The 23,442-nt window shown below is 39.5% G+C and overlaps 1 protein-coding gene across 1 annotated transcript in view; it reads left to right on the top strand.

Moving 5' to 3' along the window:
* kiaa1549la (KIAA1549-like a) overlaps positions 1-23,442 on the top strand; it is a gene marked incomplete in the record, with an annotated part of 101,197 nt that overhangs the window by 62,253 nt on the left and 15,502 nt on the right. The window contains 4 exon segments of the mRNA XM_035664260.1: positions 1,866-2,026; positions 4,219-4,254; positions 9,758-9,951; positions 18,087-18,232. Coding sequence (XP_035520153.1) covers positions 1,866-2,026; positions 4,219-4,254; positions 9,758-9,951; positions 18,087-18,232 — 537 coding nt within the window.

Here is a 23,442-nt window from a genome sequence, read left to right as displayed (position 1 = left end):
ACATCTTGTGTCCAGCAGGAACACTAGAAATGAACACAATGTGCATATTCATAGACTCATATATTAACTCCAGTGACAGGAGTCTTATTGTTTATATTCATTATTCCAATATAGCTAAATGCATAGTTTATTGATGTTGAAATGCAAAATCTAAAAATACACTTTGTACTATTCCCATTTGTTCATGTACTTGCTGATTTACTCCAGCTGTACAAATACATTAGCATAAAAATAGGAACAGTGCAGAATGTGGACTGTTTTTCTTTTGCATATTTACTCACATATTTATCCACATTTTCATCACCATGTGTTTTTTTTACATTTAGCTATTGGCACATATGTGTACATAATATTATGTGATGCATAATCCACAGTAAGTTCACACATTCCTCATTCAGCAGCCATTGTAGAGTAAACAGTTGAACTGTTCTTTAAGGTTTATCTGCTGAACTAAAGCATAACAGTCTTGGCTCACTGTGACATTGTGTAGCGTTTAGGTTTTCCATAAATTTCCATAATTTCTGTAATTCCCTTCATATCAAAGAAAGCTTTAAAATATCAATACAAATTTAAACTAATAAATTCAGAATAAAAAAAGACAGTATATCCTCACTTATCTGATGTTACGTTCAGAGTATTGTGGTTGTGTATATTTGTTAGTAAATGTTCACCCATCCAGAAGGATGTTCATACAGTAGCTGCTGGGGAGGACAAAATGTTCCCTCTCACCTTTTCTCCCCCACATTTCCCCAGAAACTATATTTAACAAACTGGAAAGATACCAAAAACCATCAGCACCCTTCACAGCTCCTCCTAACAGAGCATAAGCCAGGAAATGAACATAGTGTTCTTGTAAAACACATTCGGTTTGCCGTAACAGGCTCAGTGGAAACTGTATTAGTCCTTCAAATGAAAACACATCCCTTTGGCAAACTGTTCTGTGATAGTGGAGAAACAAGTTCTTGCATTCAAGCAAGTTTTATGTTGTACTTTAAAGCATATTTCTGGATGTAGATTTTAAGTCCACAAAGATGTTTTCGTTTATCACATTTATGTCGTTTATTATGCTGTTTTTGTATTATTTAAATGAATAGTTCAGGATCTATTGCCAGAAGATAATTAGCCTAGCTTTGCATAAGGAAACAGGGCAAACAGTTGGGGTGTGGGGGTGGTAGTACGACATTTTCCAAATTTAATTTATATTTCTCTATTAAGCTTATTGCTCTGAGCACTCGGTAATAATTGAAGGCAACTCAGATGAGTGTATCAGCATTTTCATCAGCTCCTCTTCTCTCTCATCAGATGGATGGTGAGAAGATATTGTTTAGAGAGATTAAAGTGAATACTGTTAATCTATGACTGAACCAGATGGTTTTTTACACAGAATATATATAATATATATATATAATAGATTGTAGTCTGGCAAGATGGATTTTCCGTGATCTCATGGTTTTGTCATCTCCACAAAGTCCAGCTGCCCTCAAAAGGTTAATAAAGCTAATTGAAATTGTAAAGCAGGACATGCATCCCCATCCCCAGTGGAACAGAGTAAAACAAACGACATATGAACTGTTAATTAGAGATCTGTAGAAGTGCAAGATGGCAGATTGTTTTAAATTAGACAGAGCTAGGCTAGCTGTTTTCCCAAGCTTCCAGTCTCTGTGCTAAGCTAAGCTAACCGCCTGCTGGCACTAGCTCCATACACGGCCTAGAAACATGAGAGTGTCTTCTATATTGGCAAGAAAGCAAATAAACTTCTTCCCCATATTTGTCAATGTAGTCTCAGGTATGAAAAAAGTAATCACTGCTCAGGAATGATTTGAACACATACTGAATACTGATGAGTAATATTTGTATGTTTATAGCTGTGGTTAAGACGCCGCCTGGCAACCTGTGGATCATGGCCGTTCTGACACCTCTCTTCCTGCTGGTGGTGGTGATCGGCATGGTGGCCTTCATTCTTTGTAAGAGAAACAGGGTCATCTTCAAAACTGGCGCCTTCAGGACCTTCAAAACCCGCTCCAAGGTAAGACTGTTAAACTAAGTCGTCCAACTTTGTCCCTTTCTCCTGCTTTCGTTTACTGCCTTATATGTTCCTTCCATCTTTTTCTATCTCTACTCCCTGTTCTGTCTATTCTTCTTTCTTCTTCCACTATTTATACAAATCAGCTGTCGCCTCACTCTTAGGGAGTTAAGTCTCAACCTAACATGTACAAACATCACTAATTCACCTTAAAGTGTCCCAGAAACCAATTCTAGTGTGAAATGTCACCAAACCTTACATAACCCCGGTTCTGAATGAGTGGCACATCGCACAACAAACCGATTGTGTTAAGTTGTTCCTTCAGGTCAGAAAAATTGAATCCCATCTGTGGGAGCCTCACTCATTTGCTTTGTCGCTGCCCAATAGCCCGTGGTCATTGCTAATCATGCATGCTGGGAAGGCTAATCGGCCGAGAAGAAATAGGCAGGGCTTAGTGTACTGGAAGTGAACCTTAGGGTAATGTTGGCCCTTTCACAATAATAGCGTTCACTCAAAGTCAACTCATTTGAAGTTAAATAGAAATCAATCATTTCAAACGAGCATGTACGTAATAGATTGCCACCAGCTGGTTTGATCAGGTCAGATTGTTTTCCTGGACGCGGTGTAGTGCATGACGCCAGATCAACAGCTGCTTGTGTCACTGCAGTCAGTGAAGTGGTAAACAAGCAATAAGCTCGGCCAGCCTCGTTTGTTCTGAAGAGGCTCTTGACGTGACTTTGTTCAGTCTTGAAATGTGTTTCACACTTGATATCATGATTAGACCAATACACAGCATTTCAGTCTCCAGATCAAAGAAGACTTAAAAGCTTTGACCATCAGTAAAATATATTTCTACAAATATCTTTACAACGTTTCTGATATTCCTGACAAATATCATGGTGGAGCAAGAAATTATATATAGGCTGACATCAAATTGCAAATAATGCTGTGTAAGAAAACCAAAGGTAAAGTAGTAAGGTGTTTTGATGCTATAGTAAGTGGTGTTGAATGGGTAGCTCTACACTGGGCATTGTAATCAGCTTTCTGATACTCTATATACTCTATACAAACCTGAATATTTTAACATCTGTCAACCTATAATAAAGTCGTAGAATCACCGGGAAAGTATTCGATTTCATTCGCTTTTCTTCTAAAATGCAACAATTGAACATAATTCTGCATCAAAGTAGGTGACAGATACATTATATACTTAATTAAAGGATAAATGTAGCTGATTACAACTTGAATCGTCTTCCGTAGTTTGACCATCATTTCTGTCAGTTATGATATTATAACACTGCACTCATTAATGTGCTGACATCTGGGAACACAGCTGTCTGTGGGTTTGACAATGTTACATATGAGTGTCTATAAGAAAATGTTACAGTGGATACATTTCACAAGGAATTGATTTTAGATAATGGCATTTGTTGTTTTTGTATAATAGTGGCATTGAGTTACACTCTTCATTATCTGATACTTCTCTCAATCATTCTGAACAGAGTTGGTGGAAGGCTTTTGCTGACAGATCCACATATTAAAAGAAAATTCTGTGGTAATAGGTTTGTAATATACCCATTTATATAGAAGAACATACATTGTGTGAAGTTGTGTTTGCAAGGATATGTATATATATAAATATAGAATGGATATTAGAAAATATTTTGGAGGGAGGTGAGCTTGCTTCAAGTCTTTATTTAGTTTGTTTCTGCCATAAACATGCACGCTGCAGCCTGATGATGCCTTTGGTGGTTTTTGGTCACATGACCCTTGACTAGAAGCAACAATGAATTGATCCAGATTGTGTGTATCCAAAGCCTGATATATCATGTGTGCATTGATGCCACACATGAGCCACACTGTTGCATCGGGTGACATGTTACCTTATTACAGTACCACAAGCATGGGCGCTTTAGTTTATTTTGATGCAATCCCACATACACTGTCCTGCTGCCAGAAATTCTCACTAGAGCACCAAATGTGTATTAATCCACACAGCAAAAATCTGCATTCTAAAATATACAGCTAGTGTATAACAATGTTATTAACACAGATAAGAGTGATAGCCAAACTCTGAAAATTGGATATATTCTGTCCTATCCTATCCTATCCTGTCCTATCCTGTCTTTTTGTTCTGTTGTATAATTATACTAACCCCTCCCTGACCTTGTCCCTCTGACTTTCTCCCTGTTTAGACCTCATATCGAAGGGAGGGCAGTTACCACCACCAGGTATTCACTAAGACACTGGTTGGGTGGATTACTGACTGCCTGACTGAATTACTTAATGTACTGATGAATGAATGAGTTACTGCTCTGTTTGCTGATTTGGAATGACTGTGTTGATCAACTCGTGTACAACTGCCTTGTGGGCTGCTTATTTCTGTATGCGTTGCCTGTGTTGCTGTTGCTGGGTAAATCCTTGCATGTAGCTACCGTGCTGTGGACATGCCTTATTCCACCATCTTCATTGGCTATGGGAGATCAATAGGAAGAGAGAAGAGAGAGGCAGTGAGGAAAGGTAAAAAAAACTCTAATAGGGGTGTAAAATTCACAAGCACGTTCCTTAAGATTTAAATTGTTTTGGTTTGAGTCGATCGGCTGAATTAACAAGGAGAGGCTAGCTCGTAAAAACAGGCAAATGAGCTCAGTTCTGGCGGGCAGAAGAAGCAGTTTTTAACCGAGGCTCATAAACATGAATAGCGGAAAGGAATTTCAACACCTGCGAACCAAACCAATCTATTTTTATTTTGTAGCATCCATAAAAAGTGACTCAAGCTTGTGTCATCAGCCTAGACTGCCTCTCTGCCAGTCCCTTTCCCTTTCAAGCCAGTCGTTTTATCCTCTCAGATGAAGCCACTCTCATCCCTCAGTGGCTCAGCAGGAACCCTACGCAGACCCTCAACCCAATTCTTTTTTATATGAGGTTCTCCACTGGATTATGGTCGCTACTTTATCATGGTTAGACCCCAAAAAGAGCAACAATGGCCACAGAGGATGGATAGAAAATGCTAAAAGGCTTTAAATTACAAAGAATCGTGCAGAGGCCCTCCCTGTGGTTGCTGTTGCTTTGGCAGAGCGTGTCAGCTGATTTGCGGGTTGTTTTTATTTACCACACCCCTTGAGAGGCAAAGTGAGGAAAGTGAAGGATGATGGGATGGATGAATGGGCATGCAAAACATTTTTGATGGTGTGACACCACAGCACAGCAGGGTGTAAACCCAAATATATGTACATGATGTGTGTGTGTTGTCCTTGTACTGTAGTCTTACATTAACATGAACAACAAGGTTTTGTATGCTTTCACAATTGTTTATAAACATTTAATATTACTTATGTTGTGTTTTACGAAGGAGTGCATCAAATATTAAATTGTCTCGAAATGAGATCACACAAGTGCTGCCGTGAGGCTACAATCACTGTTCTTATCCACAGCGTTATTTACCCTCTTCCAAACCCAAGCAGTGGCATGCATGAGCAAATGAGATAAATATTTCACACAGGGATTTAGTTTGGGAAGAGCTTGTGGCAATGTGACAAACTGGAGATAAACATTTCTAGTTGTTTTAAACATAGGTCAAACTTACCTACCTTAAAACTTAAGACTCACCTGCCTACATGTACACTGAAAGAGTTACTGGTCACTGTATTCAGTCCCACTGTCCACACCAGCCTTGAAGGCACTGAGAGATGTGACCGGAAATAAGGGGGAATAGGGGATAACATGGAACAGGGCCCCCGGCTTAGAGCTTTGATCGGGCCCAAAAAAATCAGGCCTGACCCCAACCTGAGTTTCTGCTTAAAATAAATAAATCATTCAAATTGTTAATTACAAGTAAACTACATTGTGCATGTAATTATCAAAGTGAATAAATAAAACATTAATTCTTTAGTCGCATGCATTATAATTAAAATATTAAATATATAAAAAAGAATTAAAATATTTCTGTCCAGATAAAATATCCATGTGATAATTAGGTGTAAATGGGGTCTGTGTCAGAAGCCCACCTCAGTGACTGAGTGAGTATGTGTTCTGTTAAAGTCATATGAATAGTAACCAGACCTATGCAGAATAATAGACTTCATTAAGTTGATCTGCTGGGTGTGTGTGTGTGTGTGTGATCTGCTCCCAACTGCTCAGCTATCAGTCACCATGCAGGACAGGCTAAAGCTGCTGATCAATAATGTGGTTTATACCAGGTCTGGTTGTGTGTTTAAGCATTAAAGAGTGATTCTGCAGAGTCCGGCCCACTTCATCACTCTGTGCGTCGCCTGTGCAGCCGGAACATTCTTCAAAATGGCTTTTACTCCCTCTGTGCGTTCTTGTATAGGCGTGAAAGCCTCAGATAGCCGGCTTCCATGTGGAGTACAATAGAGGTGGAATCAGCAAAAGTAGAAGTAATCCATTTTTCATTTGTAAGGTGTTCAATGTAAGCACAATGCATTCGCTGCCATTTAAAGGACTCAAGGTATTTAGCATTTTGCTGCATCATGCCTCAACCTGCCCCTGGAGGAGTTTATCTAACCAGTGCAGCACTGGGCTGATGTGTACCCCAGTCTTCCTCGCGGTGTCTTATTCTGCTTCTTAAATTCACCCACTCTTTGGGATGTTTTTGTTTTCATGCAGCTCTGCGCTGCGCTTCCGTCATTCGCCCTGCTAGAGCTGAATTTAAATCAATATGGCTGCAGGGGGAATAGAGCATATCTCATCCATCTGCTGTACCTCATCAAGCTGCTGTTGGCTGTTGCTCTGAGTTAAAATTAGACATGAGGAGAGGCTTCTGTTTGATAGTGCGGGCAAGGAAAATAAGAGTGGATAATTTGGTGGTGCAGCAGGGTCGTGCTCACAGTCACTTCACATGACCCTTTTAACTAAAAGAAACAGTCGGACCCTGTGACCCCGCGTTCTCTCTCTTCTCTCCTGCCTTTTTCCTCCATCACTGTTCTAAATAGATGTGGAGAAAACCGCCATCTAGCTCTGACAGACTGATCAGAGGCTCACGCCATACCACAAGCCCTGTCCACAGCCAAAGTCTTCATTAAACTGAACTGCTTGCGCAAGATGAAAGATGGCCATTTGTTAAGTCAACATGCTGTCAGTGGACACTGGAAGAGAGGGAGAGATGCTGGTGGAGACAGGGAAAAGAGAAGGAGGATTAGAAAGGAAGACGGGGCAGAGACTAATAGGAAAGACGGATATGTGAGTGTGAAAAGAACAGACAGAAAGAGAAAGACCTTGAGCCAGTGCAGTAAAATGCGAGTCGTGAAATGTCAGGCGCACTTTTCAAGGTTACACCCCTCGGCTCTGTCATTTCTGAGAATCCATACTGTCTCCGTGCATGACAGCCATTACCCATCAGCCACTGAGTGACACATCTTTCACTGTCCATGTGCAGTGTGCATCGGGTCATCATCTAATGTTTGCTCCTCGCTAATCCATACACATGCATATTGGTGGAGGGAACAGCACATTTAATTCACCACCTCCCTCCTCCCTCGTCTGCTGCCCTTTGTTCGCTCGTCATAAACACACACACACACGCAAATACACTCACGCACAGCTAAACTCCTCCTCAACCTGTGAACACCATGAGGCCACAGGCAAATTAATGTTTGCACTCTCCATACATCTTTCACACGACAGAGTCACAACTGTCACCATACATCACTTCAGCGGGTAGAGGATGCGTGCAGACACACGCACACTCAATCCATATATTCATGCCACGGTGAGACGGCCTATCCCCAGTCTTTTGCTCTAATGTGTGTGTGTTCCAAAAGAGCACGGATCAGTTTCCTGACACTCATCCACGGCCACAGCCACGTGTGTTGGAGCTAGTTGATGGCACAGCGGTGTATATGACTGATGAATTATTAACAATGCCGTCAGCTGGATGCCCACGCTGCCTAACGTCACATGCACTCAGAATTTAACATGCATCATCAAATGCATTAGGCGTCCCATTTTAGAGCCGCTCAAAATAGAAAAAGGGAGGCAAAAAAATCAGGGTTTCATTTGCTTTGTTGTGTAACCCAAAAAGGGTCTTTCTCTCCTTTTTTCACTCGTTCTCTGCTCCATAAATTGAAAGGCATTTAGTTTAACAAAGAATGTGTCCAGGGCTTGGAGGTTTAGCAAAACACGTCTTCTGCTGCCTTTCTCCCTTTGTGTCTTTATGCCAAAACCCCTGACTTCAAAGGTGCTGTTAAGCTTTATTATTTATTTATTTTTCAACTTTTTCATTATGCTAGCTGTGGTGTTTTGAGACAGATAAAAACTGGTTTGGGGGAGGTCCATCCAATTACCTTTATCTGAAATGGAAGCAACACTTATCTGGAGGTTTTTCTTTAATATTCAGGAGACCATGTCATGTTAGCTGTAAGCAACTCTGACATCCGTTCAGCTGTGTCGGGCTGTCCAGCACTTCAGCTGGGCTAAAAATCTAACCGCTACACTTTGAAGGACTTTGCTGTTGATCAGATCGGACTTCAACTATTTTGGAGTGGAGTGGTTTATGTTACCCATTCAAATCAAGACAGTCACATGCCCAACTTAGATTCTAGATATTTCTGCTTTAGGATCTCAACTTCATGGCAGATAGTGCCATAGCTGCACTATTTTGTATTTATTCACATTTAGGGGAAAATAAATCTTAAAAATCATCATCAGTTTAAAAACTATTTTTATTTTTGGCTTTATGCCTTTATTTGACAGAGACAGCCTAAGTGAGATATGAGAAAGGCGGGAGAGAGAGGGGGTGACATGCTACAAAAGAAACTTGGGCTGTTGCTTTAGTACATGGTGCACAGCTTACAGGGCACCCCAATTAAAACACTACAATGAACAGGAAACCTGAGGTGTGACAACTACTAACTACATGCAGCAGGTTACTGTTTATTATCACTAATGCTGCATTTTGCCATTGTAAATTGAGATTAAGCCACAGACGTTGGACGGCTGGTGGTTGTTTACTTTGACTCTCAGGGTTCTTGTGGCCAACCAGAGCTGACACCAGAGTTGGGACAAATATTGTGAATCCACAGGGTCTTAAACCGCATCACTGCTTGTGATTTAGGCTGATTAATCTGGGTTGTTTTTATCTGAAGGTACAAACATAAATATTTTCCGGAGAAATTGTAATTTAGCATTTTCTCAAAATGTCTTGGGAAATAACATCCACACTTTGTGCATCTGTGTGCTGTTATGTGCTTTGGTTGTTGGATTAATCTTGTGACTCCATACCATTGAGACTCTCTTACCAACTTTAGCTGCAGTTTCCTATACTTTGATGGTTCCTTTGAACCATTGATCATGGTGTAAGTGCTACATATTTTGTGGCTGCTTTATCACTCATTGCTCATTATTGTGAGTTCTTAATGTAGTAAAGATGTAAAACTGTATTGTACTGTGAAATACTACTGTATCTTGCTCCCTTTTTGCTGTTGTTGCATGTGCTTTATGTCCTGGACACCGCTGCTTGTTTTAATGCATCAAGTTGCTGTTGATCCATCAATCCAACAGGCAACTTAAACTGAAAACAAAGCCCATTTTATAAACAAAAGAAACACCCTTTCTCAGTCATTCTGCAGTACACTAGGAATACAAACACTGAAGCATTTTCTTAACCAATCAATTTGAAATGTTCCTGAATGGATTGATCTACAAGCTGCAATATCTTTGACTTTCAAATTGTACTTAAGGGTTTTCTGACTCCTCGTGTATCTTTTTCCCTGCCAGCCTGTCCAGGGCTTCGACTACGCCAAGAAGCACATGGGGCGAACAGGGGATGAGGCCATCTCCGTTACTAAGGAGACACTGGTGCTGGGGCTTCCTGTACGAGATGCTCCACTGTCACTGTCATTGGATAAGAAGGTCCACCAAGATGGGACCGCCAGCAAGAGGCCTCCATCTGCTGACATACACAAAGGAGGGTAAGACAGTCACTGACTCATGTGTTTGCTTGTCTGTTAGCTTAAATGGGTTCTTTTTTAGAAAAGTATAGTAGCTTCGCTGATTGCAGGGTTCGTGGTTCGATCCCCACCTTCTCCTGTCCACATATCCAAGTGTCCTTAGGCAAGACGCTGAACCACACAGAAAGACTGTTTGCTCCCCAGCCACAGGGATGCACAAGCCAGTGAATTCCTAATTGCCGGTCCCAAGCCCAGATAAATGGGGAGTTTTTTGCGTCAGAAAGGGCTTCCTATGCCACACCAAATGCAAATCATCAGATCTACAGATGATACACTGTGATGACCCCTACAGGGAGCAAAAGGAGGAATTGATTCTAGATCAAAACCCCTTACCTGAATTAATTTGGGTATATCACAGAGATAACACAGATAATAATAGTGGTAATAGTAGTAGCAGTAGAATCGGAAGCTATTGAATTTATAGAACGCTTTAAAATTGGGGGGAATTGTTTGGGTCAAATTTTAAGAATCATTCCAATTACATGTTTGACTTATTACAGCCTTATGGAACTATGACTAATCATAGACTATATACAATCTGTGTGGCTAAAATGTTACATTTACACATCCAGCAGACATGAGGCAACACACATAGATAGTGTGCAGTAGGTTTCAGAGCTTTTTTAAATAAGAATAGCTGATGGAAACAGGCTTGATGAATGCAGTTAGATTACACCAGATAATTCCTCACTACAACTGACACCTTTCATGTTAGACATAGCCATTTGACCCATTATTCATATAAAAATATTAATTTGTGCAGCTTTAAAGCTATTTAGTATATAATACAAATACTTACTAGAACGATTTTCACGGGTGTCAGCATGAAACCCAAATATTGTTTGGCATAATTTGGTTTGGTAACGTTACAGAGCACCATTTTGCATATTTAAAGCCAAACCCTGAACTGTTTTGAGTTTCAGAACAACCATTTGGCAAGGAGAAGATTTGGGGTTTATAGTTTGCTTTTGGACATTACAACAAAGCATCTTTAACTGTGACAGGTGCATAGACTGGGGCAAATAGAAGAGATCACTTCCACACTGCTGATATCATAATACATAATTCATTACAAATGTGGATGTTTTGGCAAAGTCTGCTCAGTCAAATAATCTCCATAGCCTGTGATTCTGCACAGGTACAGAGTTGAAATAACGAGCTGATCACACATACTGTTCCCAGCTGGAGGCTTTGTGAAGGGGAACCACAAAGTTCTCCAGCAGATGTTTCAGTCAGTGAACAAGCCAGCAACAAAACCCCAAGCTTTTCAGCAGGACCAGACAGCAGTGTTTGTTTGTGCATTGCAGTGTTAAGCCACAGAGAAGCCAGCAGTAAGCAGTGCAGACTCTGACAGATTGACATGATCTTAAGATAAGTCCAGTGCTAACGAGGAGTTGTTTGGAGACAATAAGAGGAGATTTGAACAGTGCTGAGACAATACACTGATGCTGTGTCATGTTGCCAGAGCAAAGGAAAAAGTGAAGGTGCCACAAGGAGCATTTTGCCACAGTCATTTTGAGCTGTTAACAGCCTAACACCTATTTGAGCCATGGTCTGACACATACATCCTAGTGTGCTGGAAAGTTTCCTTAGAGCAAAAAGGTGCTGCGAATTATAACAGGATATAAATATAAATGACTGTGTCTCTCCTTCACTGATGAAAAGGATGTAATCACCATTAGGAACAGATTTTACTGCAGCTTTGATACTAGAGATTTTAGATAAAAATAGACAGAAATGAACAACAAATTTTGTATGCAAGATCCTGCTGTGAGTGAGGGGGTTATTACTGTGGATGATGCACATTACCAGTTTAAATTATCCAAGGCCTCGTGAGAGATCTGCTGGATCTGATGGAGCTAGCTATATGATCTCATGTGAAAACAGGCTGGATACTGGAGTGTCTCACATATATTTATAAATATTACTCTGTCCCCGGCAACTGTTGTTGCAGGGGTTGTTGTCCATTTAAACATCCTCAGCCACGATAGCTGCTATCGAAGAACTGCTTCATTATGTCCAAAATAACAGTCCAGACAAAATAAATGCTCAGTTTTATTGAGTTTTTGGAGAGACATGTAAAGGTCTGTCTCAGTAGAGGTGGGGAATTGACTGTTTGTAATAGTAAACAATATGCATCAGCCCCTAGAAGATTTACATGAAAGGCATCTAATTGAATATAAATGCATTGTTTAGATATGAATAGCTGAACAGATACAAACAGCATCTGAATTTTTGCTGTAATTGTTGTATTTGCTTCTGTCACTCAGGTGAGAAAACATCAATTCTTCTTAGAGTCATAGCTCAGTCAAATTAAAACTCAGGGACATCAAACATAAGTTACTACAATCGCCAGAAACAACATAAACACACAGTGTGAACCTATTGTAACGTCTCCCATTGCAGAGTACTATTTTGTAGAGATTGGCATTATGGCCATCACCATGTTGGTTTTTGCAGCCAGCAGCTGTGATGTACTGCGAGTTGTGAGTTGGCTGCGCTTGGTTTCAACTCATCCGCAGCAGGAAACACTTTTTTTTAAATTTAGACTCAGTTTAGGCTTACCTCTTTCTATTTTTTAAGTTGGCGTTTCAAATAAAAATCATGCTTTATTTATTTTAATACAAGCTGCACTCACACATGTATGATAAGAGGAGTATAAATGATAAATTATTTCACTCACTTCCTGTGCAGAGCCAGATGCACCAGTATTGCATAGCTGTGTCAAGATTGATCTCCTTATTCAGGAATGTACAAACCCAGATTCACCTGGTGATTCTGTGGTTAAATAACATTTCTGGGTGAACGATTTTCTTGTTATTTTCAGTCAAAAAGAAAACTGTCCTCTCATTAGCAAAAATTAACAGAACTGGATTTTATACACCCTGCACACTAATGAATGTCAAGCCTCTACTCTAGCCCACACATTTTTAAATATGCGAATAACATGGAATTAGATGTTTTCTTGTTGCCAAATTCTGCATCCCTGACTTTCAGGGAGGAAAAAATCCATTAAATCCATTAGGTAGTGTGCAGATAATTATCTACAAGAAGATGTATGCAAAATAATTTGATGTCCCTCTGACCCATTGTTGGTACCTTATTAAAACTAGAGGAGAATATTTTTGCTACTTAACTTTTAAGTTAAGTGAAGGATATTAGAGTAGTTCTGAGGTCTGTGTTAGAAAGTGTACCATTCTTTTTCATAGTCTTTTTTTTAAGAAATGTGCATTGTGCACCCATTGGATGACACAATTCTACAGCACACGGATCTGTTATTAGCTATAAAATTCTGTTCTCAGCTTAAAAAAAGCGCATCAGATCCTTGTAATGACTTAAACTTTCAGCTAAAGAGATGATCATTTGCCCTCACAGGCATTGAGTAAGTGCTGTGGATTAGACAGGTTTACTGGATAATTTACTGTGTGTCTGGGATAATATATGAGAGGGATGATGGGTAATGCAAAATTTACAGTGCATTTGACTGCTGCTAATCTTCATGTTTTATGCTATTTGTCTCCATTTTAGTGTTTCCATATATTTTATCCATCTTTTTGTACTGTTACACTGTTTTCTGTCTTATATCTTCATGTTATTGTCTTCTATTTTTTATGCATGAGCAATGAATATGATTTGTAAACATCTGTTGGAATCCCACAGTTTTAAATGTATTTACCGGAATTGCAAAACAGTCTTATTCCCCATAGACTTCACTAGGATTATGAGTTATAATCTACTCTGTGCATGAACATAGAAAACATTTACAACAGAATGATGAAAACAACATTTTTCAACTTTTTCATCCCCAGACAGTTCCCTAAAACAAGATAGACCCATACACCCACCCACATTCAGTGGTGACATCTTTCCTTAAGGAAGTCATAAATGAGATGCATCATGCCTCCTCTCGCAGAAATGCTAATTCAGAAACACACACACACACACAAGACATGAACATTGCCTCATGTTTACACACCACTGAAGGAAAATGAATGAAGGTGGGATTAGTTTTTAGTTTTAGTGCTTTGCTTCTCGAAGATGATAAAAACATGTATATTTATAACCCTGACTATTGCCATGCCAGAGAGAGTCATTCAGTCTAACAATGATGACAGTGTAAAATGCTGGAAGAGCTGGCATAGTGTACTAATCAGCTTTACCAACCTGGATATACACACACATGGGGAGCCATTTTTCAAAGAAGGTATCATAGGTTATTCTAACACCTGGGTGTACACTAATTACAAAATGAGGCAGGAGCTCATCTGCTAACTATTGCAGTATGGAGTGCAATGGGATGAGAGGGGAAATTTCACACCAAAACAACAAGAAAGGATGCAATTATTCTTGGACTAAATAGTGGTAACTGAACAGAGAACAAGACTTCTGAAGTGTTTTCTCTCTTCAAATGCACAGGCACAAACAGGCCTGCTGTGCTAAATCAGAAGAAAAATAGATAATAAAAGAGCTCTTGGCAGCAAAGATTACTTAAAAAACAAAAAATAAACTAAAGCTTGAAAAACTAAAGCTGTGTCTGAAATCACTCCCTCATTCACTCATTATCCCTTTATATATTGGACACTTGGTAGGTTACTTTATAGTGTGGAGTGTATAAAGAGAAAAAGGACTGTAATTTTCACATCTCTAAACTTACCTTTAAATTGTTAGTTTTTAGGAAAACGGCTGTACTGAGGAACAGTGGAGCTTTAAGTTAATGCTAATATTAGCATGCTAACATGCTTACCTGACAATGCTGCTAGAGGAAAGGTTAAGGGATCTCTAAACTGATTACAATTCATCAACTTGGGGAACCTGAATGTCTGCACCACGTTTGTTTGTTCTTAAGACATTTCACTTGCTATCTGTACAGCCGGTTTACATGGCTGAAACTATAAATTTACTGTTTATTTAATTCACTTCCAGTATACCACTTTAAACAAAATATATACCGTAATCTAAAAAATATATATTATACGCATGCTATGAAGAAGCAGGGAGAATAATAAAAATTCTTAAGCTACGTTGTCAAAATCAATCAATGACAAAGACATAGGCTGTAATCCAAATCACTCCCTATTATGAAGTGCACTATATAGCTCCCACTGGACATGGGCGATTAATCTCAATTCATCTGATTTTACGTTTTAAAACAATGCAAAAAATGGCTGAATCACAAAATCGAGATTTAAACTACAAATGTTATATTATGGGGATATATATACAGCAGCTAAAGAGCCCCAATCCTCTCCGATCACTCATCTACACAAAATATAGAGAATAATTTTCCCATAGTACCCTATATGAGAAGAAGGGGGTGTTTCACATTGCCAAAGATATGTTGTCTTGTGGTGTTTGTTTTTAAGAAAACAGAATACAGTAAAATTGTAAATCAGATGTGGTTTATGCTATATCGGCCTGCCCTACTGTCAGCCATTTCATTTGTTGTGTGGGACAACCAGCAATGATTGGTTTGTCACGGCTGGAAGGGGGGAGCAACCGTAGCGACGGAGTAGCCTACAGCAACTAGGAGTATGGCGGAGACATACGACATAAGCACTCATCGAAAGTGATTGTGTAATTACTGTCACTGGCCGAGGGGAGAGACTGAAGTTTCGCACTACACTGTTTAAGTCTCCAGATTCTGAGTGTGTAAATGTATCCACTAAATAGAGCCCTCAAAACTTCAAAACCTTAAACCAAAAATGCCCTTTAACCAGAACAATCCTGTCGGAGTCGTAGTAAGAAAAGCACGATGTTATTAATAATATTAACAATGGTGCAGTTCTATTCACGTGTCCCAGTAAGCCATGACCCAACCTGAACAATACCATGACCCTGAAACTAAAGCAAACATTTATTTAATTTTTTACACCAGAGCTTTTCCTACTGTGACATGTCAAAATGTCTTCAGTGAAAACGTCTATAATTACAACAACCTCTTGCTATAAATATGAATACACACTTACACAACCATTAACAGTACACTGAACCTAAATATTATTCATTAAGTTCAAATCATCCAATTAATTGATATATTTGCAATATATCAATACTGCTTAAACTAAATTTTAATTTCCTACAGAGTTTCAAAATTTGATTCACGTACTGAAATACACATCTACTGTGACATGGTATGTGCATTCACATGTTTTAAATCAAACATGTTGGTATATAAATTCACAACTTTGCACAGTAACTCAAACACAGTACAAAAAAGAAATTTGATTAAATTTTTTTTACATACCCTCTAATGCAACTATTGTTAAAAAACCCTTTCAATATAATGTTTCAGTGTAACTGTATCTATAGATATTGTGACATTATAATATTTTTTGATTACTAAAAATACTTACTATTACTGATAATTTGTCTTTGTCACAAGTTTTCTAATTTAGCCTCATATTTTCTCTTCAAACTAAGCAAAAACAGCAAAATAATTGCAGTCGATATAAATCAATTTATTCTGAAGCCTGTAACATTGTCTCAACACAATAGGTGATGAGATCTGCACTTTCAGATTCAAGATGCAAGACTCAGGACATTCGCTGAAACAACCTAAAACAAGTGAAACCGTTAAACAGCAGCAATAATTTCAGCTGCAGATTGCTTACTTGTCTGAGGAAGGAGAAAGGTGCAGACTGAATGCTAACCACAGGGGCCAAGTGGAAGGACTGTTCATAGGAAGAGCATTTATTCTGCTCACTGCATCCTCCATGGAGCTACGGGAGTCGAACTTTGCTTTCCAGCTGTGTGATTATTGATTCTGTTGCTCCTCTCTCTGGCCTTCCCACACAGATTTACATGGAACACACACTGTATTTCTTCCTCCAGCCCTTAGGCTTTTTGTTTATACCACGACTTTTACGGTGACTCGGCCTGCCATTGACCGCTGCTCAGACTGCACTGCGTGTTTAAATGTGTGTGTGTGCGTGTGTTCACACAGACAGGGTGTTAGCCTCGCCTGTGGCTCTGTAATGTCCGGTCTTGCTGATCTGTGCATCTCACACCACCTGTAGACGGGCCTGTCACATTGTGTAGCTGCTGCAGCCTACATGTCTCGAGGCTGTGAGTGTGTGTGTGTGTGTATCAGTGTGTGTGTCCTGTATGTGGTTTACATGCCTGGTGTGTGTGAGGTAGGAAGAAAGAGAATAAGCACTGTTTATGTCTTCATATATGTTGTTGCATGAGTTTGACTCTTCTAGATTCCTGTGTGTGTGTGTGTGTGTGTGTGTGTGTGTGTGTAAGGGCCATACATGTACATTGAGCTGTTTCCATCAAGGCCCTTGGCTGTTGAACAACCTGCCCAACAAAATCAGGATTGTTGCTGTTCTACTTGTCCTTTACATTTGTGCTACATTTCACAACATTTGCTATACTTTAATATAGTTTGTTTTTATGGGATAAATTCCATTAACAAAAACACAAAGAAATGTGGAATCGCAAACCATCTCACAATAACTGCAACCCAAAATTATTATTATTATAAAATCTGGCAAAGAGTAACAGAACAGGAGTTGTATGGTCTGCCTGGTTGGCAGGTTACATTAGCATTTCTGAGCCACAATCAAATCACTATGCTCGTACGATTGTCTGACAACTAGGGGCAGTTGCAGGGGTGGCATGAGCCTGATATGACTGTTAACATGTCTTGGTGAAGTTCATCAAATGACAACATAGACACACAAAACGACCACAACGAGACACAAAACAATGCTTGCCAGTATTTGCTCACAACAAATTGCAATAACTTCAGAGTGCTGTAGAGGTCTTAACTGTTAACCTTAACTCCTTTTAGGGAATACTACTGCCTGAATGCTAATAGCATTGATAGCATCAGAGTTCTATGGTGGATTCTTTAAGTTCATAGCAGGATCTGACAGCAGAGCCACACCACTCTTAATCATTTTTGGATTGCAGTTATTGTTGGATGCCCCATTAATGTTCATTTGTTTAACTTAGATTTGAAGTTGATACATAGCGTGTTGCCAGTATTGAGTGTGAGGTGATGCTGTTTGTGAACACACTTGAGACTCACAAGCCCTCCCCTCCCTTTCTCTTCACTCCTTTGCCTCTCTCTGTTGCCATGGATACTACAGGCGGTTGCCAAGCGAGGAGGACGGCTCGATGTCAAGTAACGGCTCCGGGAAGCTGAACACTAGCAAGAGCTCCTCGGCCCGAAGGACGGCGACTGGCAGCAGCAGCAAGAATGGCAAAGAGGAGCTGCACAAGAGAAACACCAATGGTGAGGAAGAGGAGGAGGAGGAGGAGGAGGCGGTCAGGGAGGAAATATGGAGGGGGGGTTAAGAGAAAGAAAGAGAGACAAGAAGATACAGAATAGGAGTAAGTGAGGTAGACGATAAAAAGGATTAAGTGAAGAAGAAATATTTAGATACTGATACTGATGGATAGATAAAAAGAGAGAAAATCTGTCTCTCCTTATGTTTGTTCCCACTATAAAGTCTGTCACTGGTAATAAATAAGTGTTGATGACCAAAAAACACACTATCCTTACTCATACAAACACATTTGTTACACTACTTGTGTTGCCCAAACACACACACACACACACACACACAGACTGCTGCTGCGTCATGTAACTGTCAGTGATGACACACACTCATACCACATACACTCACGTGTCTTTTTCTCTCATACACACAAACAGCAGACAAGCTGCTCTTAATCAAAAGAGACGTTTCAGGTGTTTGTGTTTCAGTATTTCAGGTGTCTTCAGTTAACTTATCTCATTCCAGGACGCAAAGCTGAAAAGGCTGTATAGAGATAAAAGCCAGCGGTTGGCAGTGCATGCACCTTAAGCACTGCATCAAGTTACTTTTAAGTGGAATCACACAGGAAGATGGGACCGTGGGTGGAAAGAGTTTTGACAGCACACTGTCACATTAGGTGTTATTCAAATCCATACAACTCACAGCATATGGTTTGTGCATTGGAGCAATGACTCACTGTTAAATCTGTGACAAGATCCTGATCCTGGGAGAAAAGACACTGATACACAGTGTAGCTATTAAAAACAAATTAGCACTATAATTTTAAGTAAAGGGATTACTATTTCCCCATCATTTTTACTGAGGTACATAAGCAATTATGTCAGTCTAGTCAGAGATACAGAAACGCATTTTCCATGCTGACCAACTTAAACACAAAACATACAAATATATGCGATATGACACTATTCAGTCAGTATTCAGACGTATCACTTTGTTTAATAAGACACCCTTTATAAAGGGCATATAAGCTGTAACTACTAGCTGTATTATTGTATTATTAATATGTTCCATCCATCATTAACTGATGCTTATTACTGATTACTGATAAGAGCAAAATGTGGTTGCTAGGTTGTGTGTTTTAGCTGGTCTTTGTCCTCCTTCAGGAAGACAGAATGTTAGCAAGTCATTAATAGTAGGTCATGAGAAAGCTTTAGTAAACACTGTTTACTAAACAGTTCATTAACCACTACTTAATTTATTAGTTACACGATCAACATACCACCTAAGCTCAAATCCAATAATTTCCTACACAGCACAGAACATTCTGTGTTGCCTGGTTTTTATTTTGATGTAGTTTCAAAAATGTAGCGCAGTTCCAGATTCAGTCTGAATTGCCGCCAACATCTTTGATTTGTTTGAGAATAGGTGTGGTCATGTGCTCATTGACGGCAGTTTCCCCAAGTTACAACAATAGGCCAGTGAGAACTTCTTCCCAAATAGTCTTTTCTTCTGTCCACTTCTGTCCTGCCAACAAGAAATCAGCTAAAGAAGGAGCACATGCCAAACAGATAGAGGGATACTACTTCACAAAAGCAGGTGCTCTTTGGATCCAAGGTCATATCATGAGACCAAACAAGAGGAGAGGTCAGACTCGTATGTTGCTTTGTGTTCAATAATCATAACCAAAAAATACCAAGGCACGCTGAAAGGAAATGTATGAAAATAATTTAGCTAACATTAACACAATGTTGTAATAATGGTCTTCTTGAAAGGTTTGATAAGTTGAGGATAAGTTGATGAAAAGATATTGATCATAAATAATAATAATAATAAGTGCTATTGCTGTTGGTTGGAGTATTATCCATCTACACAGCTACCTCTCCAGTCTCCAGTAAATATACATTATAATCCTGTTCATATTTTGATATATAGATTTCTAATCAGACACAGGAAGACACATAAACTACACATGCTTTTATCTGCAGTACCTGTTATTAATGGTAAATGTAGTGCATCTTTGATATGACCAGGCAGAAGCTCTGCAGAATTGGTTGCGTAAACATTGCTCTGATCACTGATAACGCTGCAACGGTTTTTTTCCTGTTTCAAGTGGGACATCCTAGAACTCCCTGGGCGAATGTTCAAAAATCTCTTTTGCATCAGCTAACCAATGTTCACAGTAATTTGTGTGATTTATAGTGTTTATGCAAGCGAATGAATGAATACCCGAAGGAGTGGAGGAGAGGATGAGTAATTGTTTCATTTTCTCACTACTGCTCACAGAGAGATGGACAGAAGTACAGTTTAAAAAAAAAAGAGAGATGGCAGAAAAACAGCAGCACACTGGAGCTCTGCTCAAGAAAATGGTACCACTCTCATGTCTGCACACTAATTATGGAGGTTAGCTTAGCTTAGCATGAAGACTGGGAGCAGTTGGAAACAGCTTGCAGGCGCTCTCCAGAGTTCATAAATACACCAACCAGCTACTCTGTATCTCCTTTGTTTAACCTGTACACAAGTTGTGGAACTTTGTTCTTGGCAACCAGTGTCCTGATGTAAAGCTCTCTGCCTCCTGGCTCTGAGAGTACAAATGTGAGAGTGGTGTCCATCATTCTTCTATTTAGATTTTAAATTACTATTAGGAACTTTATTTTCCTGCTGATACAGTAGTATTTCTACTGCCTTGTTTATTGATATCAAGCGCAATCCGACGAAATCTATCCCGACGGCAGAATACCTGTATAGAGATAGTGAAGCTTCTCGCTGATGGTCATTTTATCTCCGCAGGTCTTATAGAGGCATTCATATTAAATTGAAACCGTTTAATAACCAGGTAAATTCTCTAACACCAGTATGGGAGTAGGTTAAAATTTATTCAGGTGTATAGTGGAGCTGTGTGTGTGTGTGTATGTGAGAGTGAGAGTGAGAGATAAAGGATATTATCTATTTCAGCTAGCTTCTTAGATGCACAATGAATGTCTTTAATCATAACTGTGATTCCACTGTGCTATCTGATCTGATGTTTCAGCTTCATGTTTAATTTCTTTATATTAACAGCACTTTGCGTGCTGGCATGAAGGGTGGCCTTTTTTACTGTAAACACATTTAGCCTGTAAACAAGTCGATTTAGTGTAGAGAGAAGGTTACAGTTGAATAACATTTTTTTATTTTAGCTAGATTTTACATTACATGACATTTAGAACAATTGTACTTAAAGAGAGAGAGATGAGGTGGTGAGAGAAAAGGAGGACATACAACAATGGTCCTGATAAAATTGACCAACAAATCAATCTTTATCCTCAGGTCAATGCTTGGCCTTTTTCTGTACAGCTAAAAGTTAATGAAACTTTACTTCAGCAATAAGTAGATCAGTGTAGACATAAAGCAATAAAAAATAAATACAATGTACCTGTCAACAAGCAGATTGTCAGTTGAGTCACAATGTTTGTCTTCCCATGTACAGAAAACACTCGTAAATTGCCCTTAGTCACAGTTGCAAAATGAAGTTATTTTATTCCAGTAAATATAAACAATAAATGAAAATATATTTCATAGTAACCAAATGAAGCTACACTATCAATGTGCTCTATTCCAACACCACTCAGCCATCTCAGGAAAACACTTTATCTGTTTGATTATAACAACAGGTCAATGTTCAGCATCTGTTGTGAGCGTAGTAGAAATGATCTTCTGGTTCAGAGTGCACATTATTTACATGCAGTGTTGTGGTTTCCAATGTGGTTCACAGCCTCTGCTCCCTGTGACGCCACCTGTCCTGACCTTAACTGTCACAGTCTGATAGGCGGTTCAGGAACAGCAGCAAATAAAGCAGGCTGAGCTGCAGCCAGGATGAATGGTGACAGTGTGGGTCTGGAGCTCAGTTAATGGCAGACTGTTGTAGCCCTACAACGAAGCAGTCTGCCATATGATGTCAGTCAGGCAGTGAGTCACAGTGGACCCAGTACAACACAACACTGTCCATCTGCTGCTCCCCGCAATAACACACACACATAAATACACAGAGCCTCGTATACTGTAAGAAACAGATGACATGCCATACAGCTGCTGTTTCCTCATCAAGGCAAACACCATAAAACCAGACCTAAACACACTTTGTAGTGTTTTGCTCTAATCTAAATTTGTAGCCATGTTGCCATGACAACAAGTAAACCTTACATTAGAGACAAATTAGACAAATGTCATTATTTTGGAGTGTGTGACAGCATAGCAATGCCGATGTAAGCATGGAGAGACACAGCACCTGAAAGAAAAGCAGACTTTCAGAATTGTGCATGAAGAACGTGGTACACACACCACAACACACACAACAACACACACACACAGCACCCCTATCGTACACCGATACCCCCGCCTCTGCATTCTATACATCACGTCTATGCCCACGTGTTGGCTTCCACATAGTTTCTAGATTATGCTTTTACCAGTAACCTCACATCGCAAAGTTTCCTTAAAGTAATTTTTAATTAAGCTAGGAGCAGACTTCTCTATCGTTGAAATATTAATACACCATTTTAAAACAGAAAATGCGTGTCCCCACGGCAATATTAGCTATCACGCAGCCAATCAGCCATGCCAGTGTACCGCTCAATAAGCTGAATTTCTACAAACTCAAATACAGCATCATATATTACTGCTACAGCTTACATATTAAATTGGGTAAAGACAAAAGGAAACAACGTAGGAAGAATACAATTGCATCAGGACGAACAACGCACTCTAGCTAGCTTGCTGGAGCCCCAATTATACAAGAATGTTTTGACATATTGGGAAAATAACTTATTCGTTTCTTGCAGACAGTTTCGTTGTGAGCGCTCAGTCTCTACAGCATTTGAGCTTAGCAATCAAAGACTGCACCAAGGGATATCCAGCTAACTAGCTCTCGCACTGAAGACCAGTTGGTGTTGTAGGGATTAAACAGAGAATCGACAATTCAAGTAACAAGAGCTTTAGAAGGCTTTTAGGTGTAACTTTATTCCGTCCCCTTTGGACAGACGCAAGGGTATACTGCTTTACCCCTTTTGTCTCCAGCTCTTTAGCTAACTAAGCTAATCATCCCGATTTAGGTTTATATACACACAAGCAACAGGACCAAGATGGCATCAATGTTTTCATCAGCTCTCAAGAAGCAAAGTGAAAACATATTTTCAAAACTTTCCTTGCGTTTCCTACAGCAGAAGAACCAAGAAGAGTGCTGCAGTAATAC

The sequence above is a fragment of the Morone saxatilis genome, unplaced genomic scaffold (genome assembly GCF_004916995.1).
Source record: "Morone saxatilis isolate NCDOM2014 unplaced genomic scaffold, NCSU_SB_2.0 Contig2, whole genome shotgun sequence".
NCBI classification, from domain to species: Eukaryota; Metazoa; Chordata; class Actinopteri; family Moronidae; genus Morone; species Morone saxatilis.
The sequence above is the reverse complement of the archived record's forward strand: the minus strand, read 5'-3'. Positions and strand labels throughout refer to the sequence as shown.